Source organism: Lepus europaeus, chromosome 9 (assembly GCF_033115175.1).
Source record: "Lepus europaeus isolate LE1 chromosome 9, mLepTim1.pri, whole genome shotgun sequence".
Taxonomy (NCBI): Eukaryota; Metazoa; Chordata; class Mammalia; order Lagomorpha; family Leporidae; genus Lepus; species Lepus europaeus.
In genome coordinates, this window is record NC_084835.1 from 56,400,173 (window position 1) to 56,414,084 (window position 13,912).

Below are 13,912 nucleotides of genomic sequence, written 5' to 3' on the forward strand. Positions count from 1 at the left end.
TTCATTTATTTATCTCAAAGATTTATTTTCTTTGATTTGAAAGGCAGAGTGATACAGAGAAGCAGAGCTCTTCCATAGGCTGATTCACTTGGCAAATGGCTGCAGTGTTTGGGGCTGGGCTGAGTCAGAGCTAGGAACTTCATCTGGGTCTCCCATGTGAGTTGCAAGATCCCAAATACTTGAACCATCTTCTGCTGCTTTCCCAGGAGCATTAGCAGGGAGCTGGATTAACGCAAAGCAGCCAGGACTCAAACCAGTGTTCCAGTGTGAGATGCCAGTGTCAGCCTGCTGCACCACAGTGCCAGACCCTACATACCTTTTTAAAAAAGAATTTTAAAACTGAATCTGGGGGCTGGCATTGTGGCTTGGCAGGTGAAGCTGCTGCCTGTGACTCCTAATGCCATATGGACACCAATTTGAGTCCCTGCTGCCCCACTTCTGATTCCACTTTCTGCTAATGGCCTGGGAAGGGTAGCAGAGGGTGGCCCAAGTGCTTGAGCCCCTTCCACCCATGTGGGAGGCCCAGAGGAAGCTCCTGGCCCAACCCTAGCAAGCAGTTGTGGCCATCTGGGGAGTAAGCCAGCAGATGGAAGCATGCACTTTCTCTCCATCTTTCTATAACTCTTTAAAATAAATAAATAAGTATTTTTTCACCCCCCAAATGGTTGCTACGGCCGGCGCGCTGTGCCGATCCAAAGCAAGGAGCCGGGCACCTCCTCCCAGTCTCCCATGCGGGTGCAGGGCCCAAGCACTTGGGCCATCCTCCACTGCCTTCCCGGGCCACAGCTAAGAGCTGGATTGGAAGAGGAGCAACCGGGACAGAATCCGGCACCCCGACCGGGACTAGAACCCAGGGTGCCAGCGTCACAGGTGGAGGACCAGCCCAGTGAGCTGCGGCACCAGCCAATAAATAAGTATTAAAAAAAAAAAAAAAAACTGACTCTGGGCAAACTTTAACATTCCAGTAAGCTGAAGACTTTATTTTTAATCAGCTGTGCTTCAAATTTGGACTTTGTATTAATCAAAGTTTCAATAATTTGTTGATGAAGCATAGCTTTAATTTAATAGTATTAGATTAGTTGTGTTCATCCTAAAACTCTCTCATTAACATTAACATTAGCTACTTTCAGATTATCCATCAATTGTGTGTTAAAGCCAACTCACAAGAGTGTCTGTTGTGAAGCCAGTTAATTAACTGACATTTATACAGATGTGAAGCACCTGGAATGCAGACCAGGTTTTCCTAAAGTGTGAGTTAGCACTATTCTCCATGCAGGTCCTGCCCTGGGTCCCAGCTCTGGCTGCATGAACAGGGCACTTCATCTTGTCGGCCATCAGTGTGTCTTCTGCCTCACAAGGATAGTTGGACTTACGATCTTTCTTTTTTTTAAGATTTATTTTATTTATTTGAAAGACAGAGCTACAGAGAGAGGTAGAGACAGAGACAGAGGTCTTCCATCCACTGGTTCACTCCCCAGATGGATGCAATGACCAGAGCTGTGCCGATCTGAAGCCAGGAGCTTCTTCCGGGTCTCCCACATGGGTGCAGGGGTCCAAGGACTTGGGTCATCTTCTACTGCTTTCCCAGGCCATAGCAGAGAGCTGGATCAGAAGAGGAGCTAAAACTGGCACCCAAATGGGATGCCTGCGCTTCAGGCCAGGGCTTTAACCTGCTGCGCCACAGTGCCAGCCCCAGGACCCATGAGCTTTATGTCTCTTCTAGTTCCAGAACTTGGTATTTATGCACAAGAAGTGTGAAACTAGAAATTGTTGAGAAATCCCACCTTTTCTAAGTTGATGAGTTGGTGTTCTTTTCCCTACTTTTGTTAATTCCTAATGTCAAAGAATTCCTAAAGCAAGGTTGATTTACCCCAGTCATATTTGCTTATTTATAAATGGCCACAAAAACAATGTTTATATATTATATTTTATATATGTATCATATATCATATTACACAGACTTTCTTCACTTCTATTTTGTAATTTTTTGTTCCCTACTTTTTTCACATATGCTTTAGCGCTTTTGTTCATTCTTTTCACCAACTTCTTTTTTTTATCCAGTGCCGTTCCACTGTTTCCAGTCAAATAGTTACTGAATGTCCCCAGTAAGTTCTAAAGGTAGAAACACAAACACAATAGTCTTTACCCTCCAGTTGCTTATAATTTAAATAGGAAACAACAAGGTACACACCCAAGAAGCTTGAGAGGTGTCATGAGCACAGTGTCTAGCTAGTGGCATGTGACTAAACACCAGAGAAGTTCAGAGGCTGCAGAGGTTGGGCATAGTGGGGAATAAACACCACAGACACCAGGATAGCTGGCAGAGGTAGGACTTTAGGTGTTCTACTTAGGGGAGTGTAACACAGGAGCAGAGGGCTTTCTGTTACACTGTATGATGTGAGCCTTAACTGATAACTGATACAGCATGCTCACCTACTTCTAGCCCAGCCTTACCTGGGGTAGAGAGGTACAGCCTTCCTCAAATCTCTTCCTGACTCCATGTAGGCATCTGGTGGCTCTTCTGACTCACCTAGAGAACTTGGGCCCAGGTGGCACCTGTGCAAAAGCCAGATCAAGACTTGAGGCTGAGGAGGACAGCAGAGACCAGATTGGGAGGAGGTGGAATTATGACTCAGAAAAGGCTGATCTTATTCTTTTTCTTCCTTTTCAATTTTATCACCTACTTCCCCATTTTTCCTCCTTGCCTCTCATTTAAGGAGTGGCTCCCAATTTTTTTAAATAAAGATTTATTTTGTTTTATTTATTTAAAAGAAGAGAAAGAGATTTCTTCTATCCCACCAGTTCACTCCTCAGATGACCTCAACAGTCTCCCACGTGGATGCCGGTGACCAACTTAGGCCATCTTCTGTGCTTTCCCAGGCATGTTAGGGAGCTGGATTGGAAGCAGAGCAGCCAGGTCTCAAACCAATGATCAGATATGGGATGCTGGAATCACAGACTGCAACTTACCCCACTGTGCCACAACACTGGCCCTCCCAGACATTTTTTTTAAGTGCCAAAACTTGGTCTTCACACCACATTTACAGAGAAGTACAATGTAAGTCACCAAGAGCAAGTAGGGACTATAGCCTTTCCCTACCCAGTCCTACCCATCTGTAGACCTCACAGAGCAATGTGAAATTCCTTTTCCCCTGTGAGAGGAAGTATAGTGACAGAACTCAGCCAGAGAGTCTGCCTGCTTGTCCTGCCCTTGACCATCCTTTGTGCTCAGCCTCTGTACTGAAGCCCTTGAAACGATTGATTGAAAGAGACACCAGAATCTCTTCTTGGGGAAGAAGCAGTGACATTTCCAACTGCAAACAGAGCACCATTCACTCCTGAAACAGAAAACATTATCATGAATGTGTAAGCTTCTCCAAGTATCTTACCAGACTCATTCCAGCACAGATGGTTTTTTTTAACATTTTAAGAAAAGCCTTCCAGCCAACAAAGTATCTGCTGTATGATCTCAATCTCTTTTCCATGAGGAATTTATATTCTAAGATAAAGCGTCCACCATTCCAGGATATCACCTGTGCTCATTTGTAGTTTTCATTTGATGACATTGTTCACTAGAAATTTTGTGTTATTCATTACTGCCTTGAATTTTAACCTAAACTTATAAAATATTACAAAAAACATTTTAGTGATCAGTCTTATTGTAGATCAAATATCTTATGAAACAGAATATTAGTGAATTAGTTACATTATTAATTTCAGCTCAATTATGATATGCTGACTTGCTTTTTAATTTCCTTAATGCCCAAATATTTTGGTTTAATAAGAAAATGCATTTTTTTCCTTTCTCTGAAGTACTGATTCCAGTTACAATAGCAAGTTGATTTTTTTTTTCTTACCGGCTTACCCTATGGCTTCTTTGGACATTTAAATCTACAGTCATAATAAACATTAACTGCATGTTGGAATTGATGTCTTTTGAATGTTTCTAGATGTTAAAGTTGGCCCCTGATACTGACCCATTGGCATTGGCCAGTTAGCCAGAACTAGAACTAACCCACATTTTTACTTAACAAAATATCATGAGCGTTTTTCCATCTGGTTAAATGCACTTTCCCAACATGATATCGAATATCTGTGTGGTGGTGGTCAAGGCTGGCATTGTGACATAGTGGGTAAAGCCACCACCTGTGACACTTGAGTCCCAGCTCTTCCACTTCTGATCCAGCTCCCTGCTAATGGCCTGGGAAAGCAGTGGAAGATGGCCCAAGTACTTGGGTCCCTGAACCTAAATGGGAGACCTGAAAGAAATTCCTGGTTCCTGGCTCCTGGCTTTGGTCTGGCCCAGCCATTGCAGCCATTTGGGGAATAAACCAGCAGATGGAAGATCTCTCTCTGTCTCTCCCTCTCTCTGTAACTCTGCCTTTCAAATAAATAAAAAATAAATCTTTTTAAAAATCTATGTGGTATTCCATCATAATAATTTGTTTGCCAAATTCCCAATTTTTTTATTTAAAAAAATATGTTTATATTCACTTTATTTGAGAGACACAGAGACAGACAGACAGATCATTCCTCCACTAGTTCATTCCCCAAATGCCCACAATAGCCAGAGCTGGGCTAGGCTGAATACAAGATCCTGGACCTCCATCTTGATCTCCACATGGGTGGCAGGGACCCATGTACTTGAGCCATCATCTGCCACCTCCCAGAGCACACATTAGCAGGAAGGAGGATCAGAAGTGAGGGAGCCAGGACTCAAATCAGGCACTCACATCTGGGATACAAACATCCCAAGTGACATCTTCTCTACTGTGCCAGATGCCTTTCCCTCAGTCCCCTATTTTTGAATATTTAGGTTGCTTCTAGTTTTCTACTATTATCAGTAACAATCTTTTTGTGAATATCCCTATTCTACAATTTGCTTTGAATCATTCCTCAGGATATTTCTAGAGCTGCATTTGCTAGATGAAAGTATTTTTACAGTTGATACATATTGTCACGTCCCTTTAAGCTATAGTTGCTTTTTTATTGAACTTTGTGCTAGACTTTATAAATTAGTCTCTACAAAGATCCTAGTAGGTAGATATAATCCTTAAAAGATAAGGAAGCAGACACATAGAACAGTTGTCTAAGATCAAAGACTTAGTAAATGATAGATTTAAATCCCAAATGTTAACTCCAAAGGCTGTGTATCTCATGAACTTGCTAGTGTTCCATCTAGCAGTAGGAGGGTATTTCAAACTGTTCATGGAAAAAATTAAAGGGCAAGTTTATTTTGATGCAAAAATGTTTGAAATCTAGGCATATGTTTCATAATACACATTTTCATGAATGTCTTTTTCAAGAACCCTCATACATACAGATTTCAAATTATTTTTTAGATTTATGTATTTGAAAGAGAAACTGAGACAGATAGAGGTCTGTCATCTGTTGGTTCTCTCCCAGTGGCCACAAAAGCCAGAGCTGGGCCAAGCTGAAACAAACAGCCAAGAACTCCATCAGTGTCTCCCACATGGGAGACAGGGACTCAAGTACTTTATCACCATTGTCTGCTGCTTCTGAAGTGCATTAGCAGGGAGCTGGATCAGAAGCAGAGTAGCTGAGATTTGAGCCAGCACTCTGATATGGGGTGTGGGCATCTCAAGCAGTGGCTTAACTTGCTATGCCACAATGCCTGCCCCTAAATTTAAAATGTTTTTGCACCAAAATAAATATTTTTTTTGAGACATAGAAAGAATGATCCATAGATATTTATAGAGAGCAAGCATCCATCCACTGGGTCACTACCCAGATGCCGACAGTGGCCAGAGCTGAGCTGAAACTGAAGCCTGGAATTGAGAACTCAATCCACTTGTCCCATGTGGTTGGCAGAGATCCAACTCCTGAGCCATCTCTGTCATAACCCAGAGACTACATGAGCAAGAAGCTGAAGTACCCTTGTATAGAAGAATGCTTCAAAAAGTTTTTTAAACCAGAAGGAGCCTTAGAAATTTTGTTCAACAGCCTTACTTTTTAGTGAGAAAACTGAACCCCTAACAAAGTAGAGACCAAATTAGGAAAGTCATACAGCACTTTAGGGCAGAATCCCTGTAAAGTTAGACCGCCCACATGAGCCCTTGTTTCATTACTCCCACTTTCAGTTCTGAGAAATCTAGCTTCGCTGTTTCTGGCTTATATTTAAAAACTTCTACTGGCCCATCTCAGGTACCATTTTTTAATGAAAGATGAGTTTTGATTCTAGCCATATGAAAACTTTCAGTAGAAATGTTAAGCAAAAGAACTGTATCTGAGCCCTCCCCAGGCTTCTTTTAAGGAAAAGTCAAGTTTCCATTCCTGTTAAGTGAGCTAGGTGTCCTGACTGGTCTCTTGAGAGGGTTCTGGCAGCAGCGGTGACAGTGCTACCCTGGGAGCAAATCACAGTGCAGGAGGCTCTCCTGAAGCCACAGTTCTGAACTAGAAGACCTAACCTGGTGAGTGTCAGAGGTGAGTCTTTGGGATTACGCAACAAAAGCAAGCAGATTTTGGACACCATGCCAGGCAGTAGAGGAGACTGATGTTCTAGAAATCGCAGAGACTCATCTGAATCCTCAGACAGACAGAGTGGAACACACATGTGCATACCCCTCAGCTCTGACCTCTAAAAGTCCCCTGGTGCTCCTTCTGGGTGCTTCTGTTACTCTTCTGGGACAGGAACTAATCCTAAAGAAGATGGCTTTTTCAATCAGTTAGAAAATTAGGTACAGCTCCTGGTCATGCAATGCAGGGAACTTCAAAGGGCCATCAGCAACTCCTGTGTTACAATTTAAAGCATGAATTCTGCTTTAAACCTATAATGTTTCAGCATCTTGTCTTTCCATTATGTCTAAGTACATCGGATTCTAATGCCAAACCTGAGTTATTTCCTCTTTGCAAAAGCATGTTGTGTTTCTTTTCCATTTGAGTATATGCTTTTAAAATAGAGAATGCAACTTCTAAGCACTAAAACTCTACTTCTTTGAATGTGTTCCTCTCTTTACCTCAGTTGTATCTACATGAGTGAAACAAAAGTATTCAGTGTTGTTGGATGAAAATCAGAACATTACTTTTAAACTCACCTAAACTAAAATTTTAATTCCCCTAGAATTATACCTGAAGAGTTTTTAAGTGTTTCTTTGAAAGGAGGAATTCAGAAAAGACACTTTCAGTGTATGGTGTTGGCCTGTAAAGGGCTGTGACGGGTGTTTCACCCAAACTCCTCATTTTCTAGATAAAGAAGGCTGTTCAGAATGTTAAGTCACGCACTCAAGCCCTTCTAACTTACTAGCGTGGAGCTGGCTCACTGGGGCACAATGAAGCCTTCTGATTAAGTTATTTTACTTCTTTGAGGGATTTTCAGACTCTCAAGCATTGAATGGTCATTTTAAAGTGGTGGAGAATCTGCCTCTGGTTTTATGGGACTTAACTGGGAAGTAAGGTAGGAAGAAGAGGAAAGCCCCGTTCCAGAAGAGCTTCCCTCCCTGGCTGTGCCCGTTTTGGAGGTCAACATGTACGTAAAAAGGACATGATTCCAGCATGAGCAGCACATTGTGCATACTGCCAGAAGTATACTGGTAGACACTGGCGTACTGTGAGCCAGGCCACACAGCCACCTGCCAGCTCCGCCTCTCCAAACCCTGATCTCTGTTTTCTCAGATTCTTACATTTGCACTCAGAAAGTTCTGGATCTTCTTCATCTGCTTTAAAAGGACTTTATTCTGACTGATTTTGTTATTTTTAGAGCCATTTTTTTTCCTCAGAGATAGTTTTCTCACCAAGTATGATGATACTTTCATTATACAGAATCTTCACAACTAGGTTCCATCTGTGAAAATAGAAACGTGATCTCTCTTTAACAGCAGAAGTAACAACATAAAATTAGACTAAAAATTGTTCTTGGGGAAAGTAGGCTGAAGTTTGAGGCAGGGTTGGTTTCTCCTGTCTTAGGGTCTGGAAGTACTGTGTATGACTCCTTTTTTTCCAAGAGATATTCTTGGTTCTTAATTCCTTTTCTTGTGACTTTCCATAAGCAGGAGAAACTTGCTTGTTAGCTTTTTTTGGAGATTGTATGACTGGGGATATTGGCTGTGCTTGAATTGTATGATTTGTTCTTTGTGGTAACTTCTAAGAGTACAAAAGTCACTATATACTTTTCTTGTTGTTGTTATTGTTGTTTTTTAAGATTTATTTATTTATTTGAAGGGTAGAGTAACAAGAGATAGAAAGAACTTCCATCTGCTTGTTCACTCCACTAATGGTTACAATGGCCGGGGTTGCTTCATGCTGAAGCCAGGAGCCTGGAACTCTATTGAGATCTCCCATATGGGTAGCAGGGGCCCAAGCACTTGGGCCATTATCCACTGCTTTCCCAGGCATATTAACAAGGAGCTGGATCCATAACAGAGCAGCTGGGACTTGAATTGGCACTCCAGTATGAAATGCCATTGTCACAAGGGCAGCTTAACTCAGTGTACCACTAGGCTGGCACCTTCTCTTATTCTTGAACCTCATCCACTGTATTGTGACTTGTTTGAAATTAATTAGATGAGGCCAGTTTTTAGTGAATGGCCAATTCTTTATGGCACCTTAGTTAAGAAGGTCAAAGAGAGCTTTCACTATCTCACATATTTATAGATGAACATATTTTTCTAATTTTCTCCTTTCTGTTTTTAAAACTGTTTAATAGTATTCTATAGATATTCAAGTAGAAATTAGTTGTCCTCTAGTTAATCCCCTGCTACATAGTAGATAGTAAATATTTTGTAAACAAATAATGTACCTCATTTTAATTTAAAACAAATTTGGATCTCTTCTCACTGGCAATGAAAATTTAGGTTTTCTTTTACACAATATAGACATTTTTGTAGACTCTTAATGTTTTTATTTATTTATTTATTTTTTTAATTTTGACAGGTAGAGTTATAGACAGTGAGAGAGAGAGAGACAGAAAGAAAGGTCTTTCTTCCATTGGTTCACTCCCCAAATGGCTGCCACGGCCAGTGCTGTGCCGATCCAAAGCCAGGAGCCAGGTGCTTCTTCCTGGTCTCCCATGCGGGTGCAGGGGCCCAAGCACTTGGGCCATCCTCCACTGCTTTCCCAGGCCACAGCGAGAGCTGGACTGGAAGAGGAGCAATTGGGACTAGAACCCGGTGCCCATATGGGATGCCGGCACTGCAGGCGGAGGATTAGCCAAGTGAGCCACGGCGCCGCCCCTTTGTGTGTTTATTTTTATTCATTCATTCCAGAAATACTTGATTAAAGTGAATGTTGAGTTTGCTGCTAGGTATACAGCAAGTAACAAGATAGACCCAGCATCTGTCCTCATGGGTCAGTCTTTTACAAATGTATTCAGTATTCCCCTAATACTAATATTAAGCCCCATTTCTTGTGTGCTAGGTAATGTGTGAAGCCTTTTGAGTGCATTGCCTCATCTCACCACTGCCATAACCCTGTAGACAGTGGTATTCAGTACCCTTTACAGATGAAACTAAGACAAGAGCCTTGCTCACTTCACCCTGTGAAAGGGCAAAGCCAGCACACAAACCCACTCCTTTCTACCTTGACCCCTTCTAGTTTCTCTTTTACATGCCTTGAACATTTGACATTATAACTCAGTGCCTCTTGTTAAAATAACTATTTAATAGTAAGATGTGACTAAGTAGCATGAGAGCTCTGATGTCTAGGAAACTGTACCTCTCTTTCTCCACTGTACCTGTCTCAGGAGGACACTCTGCCCAAGTTGGCTGGCAGCAGCAGCAGCAGCAGCAGCAGTAGCAGCAGCAGCAGCAGCGGTGTGTCTGCCCCCATCCCTGAGGAGCTGGCAGCCGGGGCTGTGTGCCCAAGGAAGAGTAAGTATTCGTGCTCCAAAGAACTGGAGTCAGACACCTCGTAAAACTTGCTTGACCTGGAACAGGGAGCCCAGAGTGCCCTGTGGTCTTTTCGGGTAGAAATAACCCTCATGTCTCACTGGTCAGCTGTAACCAGAGAGTTATTTTTTTAGGGAGGAGTCAAAAGGTACAGCTAAGCTTGTAACCAGCCTCAGGTTCTTAATTTATGGTGAATCAGGAACATTTGTGTTTATAGATAATAATTACAGAAATAGGTCAACTGTGTGCATGTGTGTATTTTTAATGGTAACTGCATCATTGTCTAAATTTAAGCCAAAAGCCCTAGAAACCATATTTTTGTTATGACAATCTGTGACTGCCACACCCCTCCCGATACCTCATATACAAAAGTAGGTGATGAACACATCTAAAGTTAAGGAAATTCGAAAGAACTTTAAAAGTACCTCTTTTTCATTCATAAGATCATTATGAGGATTAAAATTAGGTATTGGGATATTCTTTGAACACTTTTTTTTTTGCACAAGGTTTAGTGATGAAAATTCTTTAAATGGCATTCTGATTACTTAAACAGATTGTGTCAAGAACAGTAGAAGCTAGAATTGGTTAATAATTGGCCAGGCTCATTTTATATTCTAGGATCCCAATTAAATCACATAGTGGGTTTCTGTATCCTTTTTTGGCTGCGGAAATTAGGTTCCTGGTTTCCTTTTAGCAATTTCTCCTGATGGGACACTCCAAACACAGGGACCATATTCGACTTTGTGTCGACTCTTGCTTTCCCTTGAAGGACCCTTACTTTACAGATGGAGTAGAAGGAAGTGCTCAATAACAGTAGCATGCTGATAGCATAATTTATTTCTAGTGTTGTTATGTTTTCAACATGTGAATCTAGAACCATTCATTCAGACACTAAAACATTCTCCTTTGAAATACTGTCCCAAAATATTACTCCACAGAGGAGAACAGTAGTATAATACTACCATGAATACTAAACCTATTTTTTTCCAATTTAAATTTAGGTTAATTTAAATCTAAGGACAAAATGTCTTGATAAGCATATCTAAAGAAGAGCTTCCTTATTTTATCTTTAAGAGATTGTAAAAGGAAGGTATACTTGAAAATTTTAGTATGATTTAGGGGTCTCTTTTGTCACACAGAATACATATTTTTGCATGTTTTTAAAATGATTCCTGGGCATGGAAAGGAAAGGGAAGGGGAGGGAAGGGGAGTAAGGGGAGGGAGAGAGAAAAGAAAGAGTCTTACATGAAGGATCTCTGGGTGAGACCCCAGTGGAAAGAAGGGGCCATCAAAGAAGGAGGTACCTTTCTCTGAAGGGAGGTGAGAACTTCCACTTCGCTTATGGCCCTGTCTAAATACTGACAGAGTCTGTGGACTCAAAAGGCTTCCATAGCCTTGGCAGTTCATGGCAAGAGCCTCAGGCGATCACTGACATCATAAATAAGAGTGTTAATTGTTAAATTAACAACAAAAGTCACTGTGCACTTACTCCCCATGGAGGACCTCTGTCCTTAATGAGTTGTACTATGAGAATTACCTGCAAAACTTGTTCTCAAACAGTACTTTATACGTTGTGTGCGTGTGGTTGCAAACTGTTGAAATCTTTACTTAGTATAGTGTTGGTCTTCTGTATATAAAGTTAATTTAAAAATGAACCTTAATGAAGAATGGGATGGGAGAGGTAGTAGGAGGTAGGATGGGAGTGGGGGTGGGAGGGTGAGTATTGGGGGGAAGAACTACTATATTCCTAAAGTAATACCTATTTGCATTCATTAAATAAAAGCTTTAAAAAAATAAAATAATGCCTGAGACCTCAGTGGCAGAATCCTATGGAAGGTAATATGGGGACAGTATTTATCTGAGGCTGTATTCATACTGTGTTTTTATGTGTGGGTTTGTTTGAATATAAAAAAAAAAATTCTTCCTTTTTGATTGCTATTTCTGTAGCAAGTTTGTCTTCCAAATATTCCTCTAACAATCCTGAGTCTCCCTCTAAGGGTTACCATGGCCATCTTTAAAGTCTCTCCCCACTGAAGTAAATATTTCATCTTCAAATGCAGTGTTTATTACAAATGGCAAAAAGGTATTCTGTTAGAAAGTTCAGAATCTAACATTTTTATTTTTGTAAGAGTTAATTTTATCTGGTTACATCTGCAGAGCCTCCAAAATTCTTGCCCATATCATCAACACCCCAGCCAGAGAGGCGGCAGCCACCTCAGAGACGACATTCCATTGAGAAGGAGACACCCACCAACGTGAGGCAGTTTCTGCCCCCATCCAGGCAGAGCTCCCGCTCTCTTGTAAGTATTGGGAAGACTGCCCAGTAACATGAGGATCAGCTTGAAAACCTAGAGTCATTAGCTTCCTACAAAGATGATAGGAGACTAAAACTTCCAGAAGTTAGAGTAGCTATAAAGAAAATAAGCTGTAACCACCGCAGAACACTGGGATCTGCTGAAGTTCTTTTTTTTATGTTGTGATTTGTTGTTAGAGCTTCAAATGCTGCCGCAGCAGATGTGCCACGGTGTAGGGAGATGATGTGGTTATTGTGAGCACAGAGGGGACTGTTTTTGTTTTCCTGGTGTTTTTCTAAAGACTTGTGTTTCTAAAAGATTTATTTATTTATTTATTTATTTGAAAGTCAGAGTTACACACAGAGAGAGAGAGAGGTCTTCCATCTTCTGGTTCACTCCCCAACTGGCCACAAAGGCCAGAGCTGAGCTGATCCAAAGCCTGGAGCCAGGAGCTTCCTCCAGGTCTCCCACATGTTCTCAGGGGCCCAAGAACTCGGGCCATCTTGTACTGCTTTCCCAGGCCATAGTAGAGACCTGGATCGGAAGTAGAGCAGCTGGGACTCAAACCGGTGCCCATATGGGATGCGGGCACTGCAGGCCGCGGCTTTACCTGCTACACCACAGCACTGGCCCCACGACTTATTTATTTTTTGAAAGGCAGAGTAACAGGAAAAGAGGAAAAGACAGAGAGAGAGATCTTCCATCCTCTGATTTACTCCCCAAATGGCTGCAACAGCCAGGGCTGAGCCAGGCCAAAGCCAAAAGCCAGGAACTGCATCCTGATCTCCCTATAGGGGTGGCAAGGGCTCAAGTACTTGGGCCATTATCCGCTGTCTTCCCAGGTGCCTTTACAGGAAACAGGATCAGAAATGGAGCAGCTGGGACTCAAACCAACACTCGAATATGGAATGCTGGCATTACAAGTGGTGATTTAATTGCCTCTCTGCAACACCAGCCCCAACACAGGGATTTTGAATGGAATTTAAAAGGTTGACATTTGGGGGCTGGCGATGTGGCGCAATGGGTTGAAGCGTTGGCCTGAAGTGCCAGCATCCCATATGGGCACCAGTTCTAGTCCCGGCTGCTCCACTTCCTATCCAGCTCTCTGCTATGTCCTGGGAAAGCAGTAGAAGATGGCCCAAGTCCTTGGGCCCCTGCACCCACATGGGAGACTTGGAGGAGTCTCCTGGCTCCTGGCTCCTGGCTTTGGATCAGCACAGTTCCGGCCATTGCAGCCATCTGGGGAGTGAACCAGCGGATGCAAGATCTCTCTCTCTCTCTCTCTCTCTTTCTCTCTCTCTACATCTCTCTGTAACTCTGTCTTTCAAATAAATAAAATAAATCTTAAAAAAAAGGGTTGACATTTGATCAATCATGTCTGTTTCAAAATAACATTATTTAAGAACTAATGATTTTATGACCATTCCTAATAAGATTCCTCTAACCCCCAGATATCCACTGGGGGAAAAAATGCTATTTTGATGAAATAGGAGTATTGCCTTGTCAGTGGTTTACCAATAGAAAAACATAACTCTGACCAGCTCTGTGTAGTTTTGAACCTTAACATCCAAAGACTTTTGTTAAGTGAATAAGTTGTTGCTTTATCATAATCTGTGGTTATTGTCTCATCTTAGAAATATATAAGAGGGAGCTCATTGGTGATCTATTTCCTAAGTCCAGTAATTAGGTTATTCTTCTCTTCACCCAACTTTTCCTAGAAACTAGTGTATTATTTCACCGATGTATCTGGCCCTTATGGTCATATAATATCATTAT

General features: G+C 41.8%; 1 protein-coding gene across 2 annotated transcripts in view; it reads left to right on the top strand.

Annotated features, from left to right (window-relative positions):
• The window catches only part of SPIRE1 (spire type actin nucleation factor 1), a 202,850-nt gene that overhangs the window by 177,244 nt on the left and 11,694 nt on the right, over positions 1-13,912 (top strand). For both annotated transcript variants that reach the window (XR_009866811.1, XM_062201330.1), the window contains exons 10-11: positions 9,698-9,824; positions 12,000-12,142. Coding sequence is in view for 1 of the 2 variants with exons in the window: in XM_062201330.1 (XP_062057314.1) it covers positions 9,698-9,824; positions 12,000-12,142 (270 nt within the window). In the remaining variant the exon portion in view is untranslated. The remainder of the gene's footprint in view (positions 1-9,697; positions 9,825-11,999; positions 12,143-13,912) is intronic.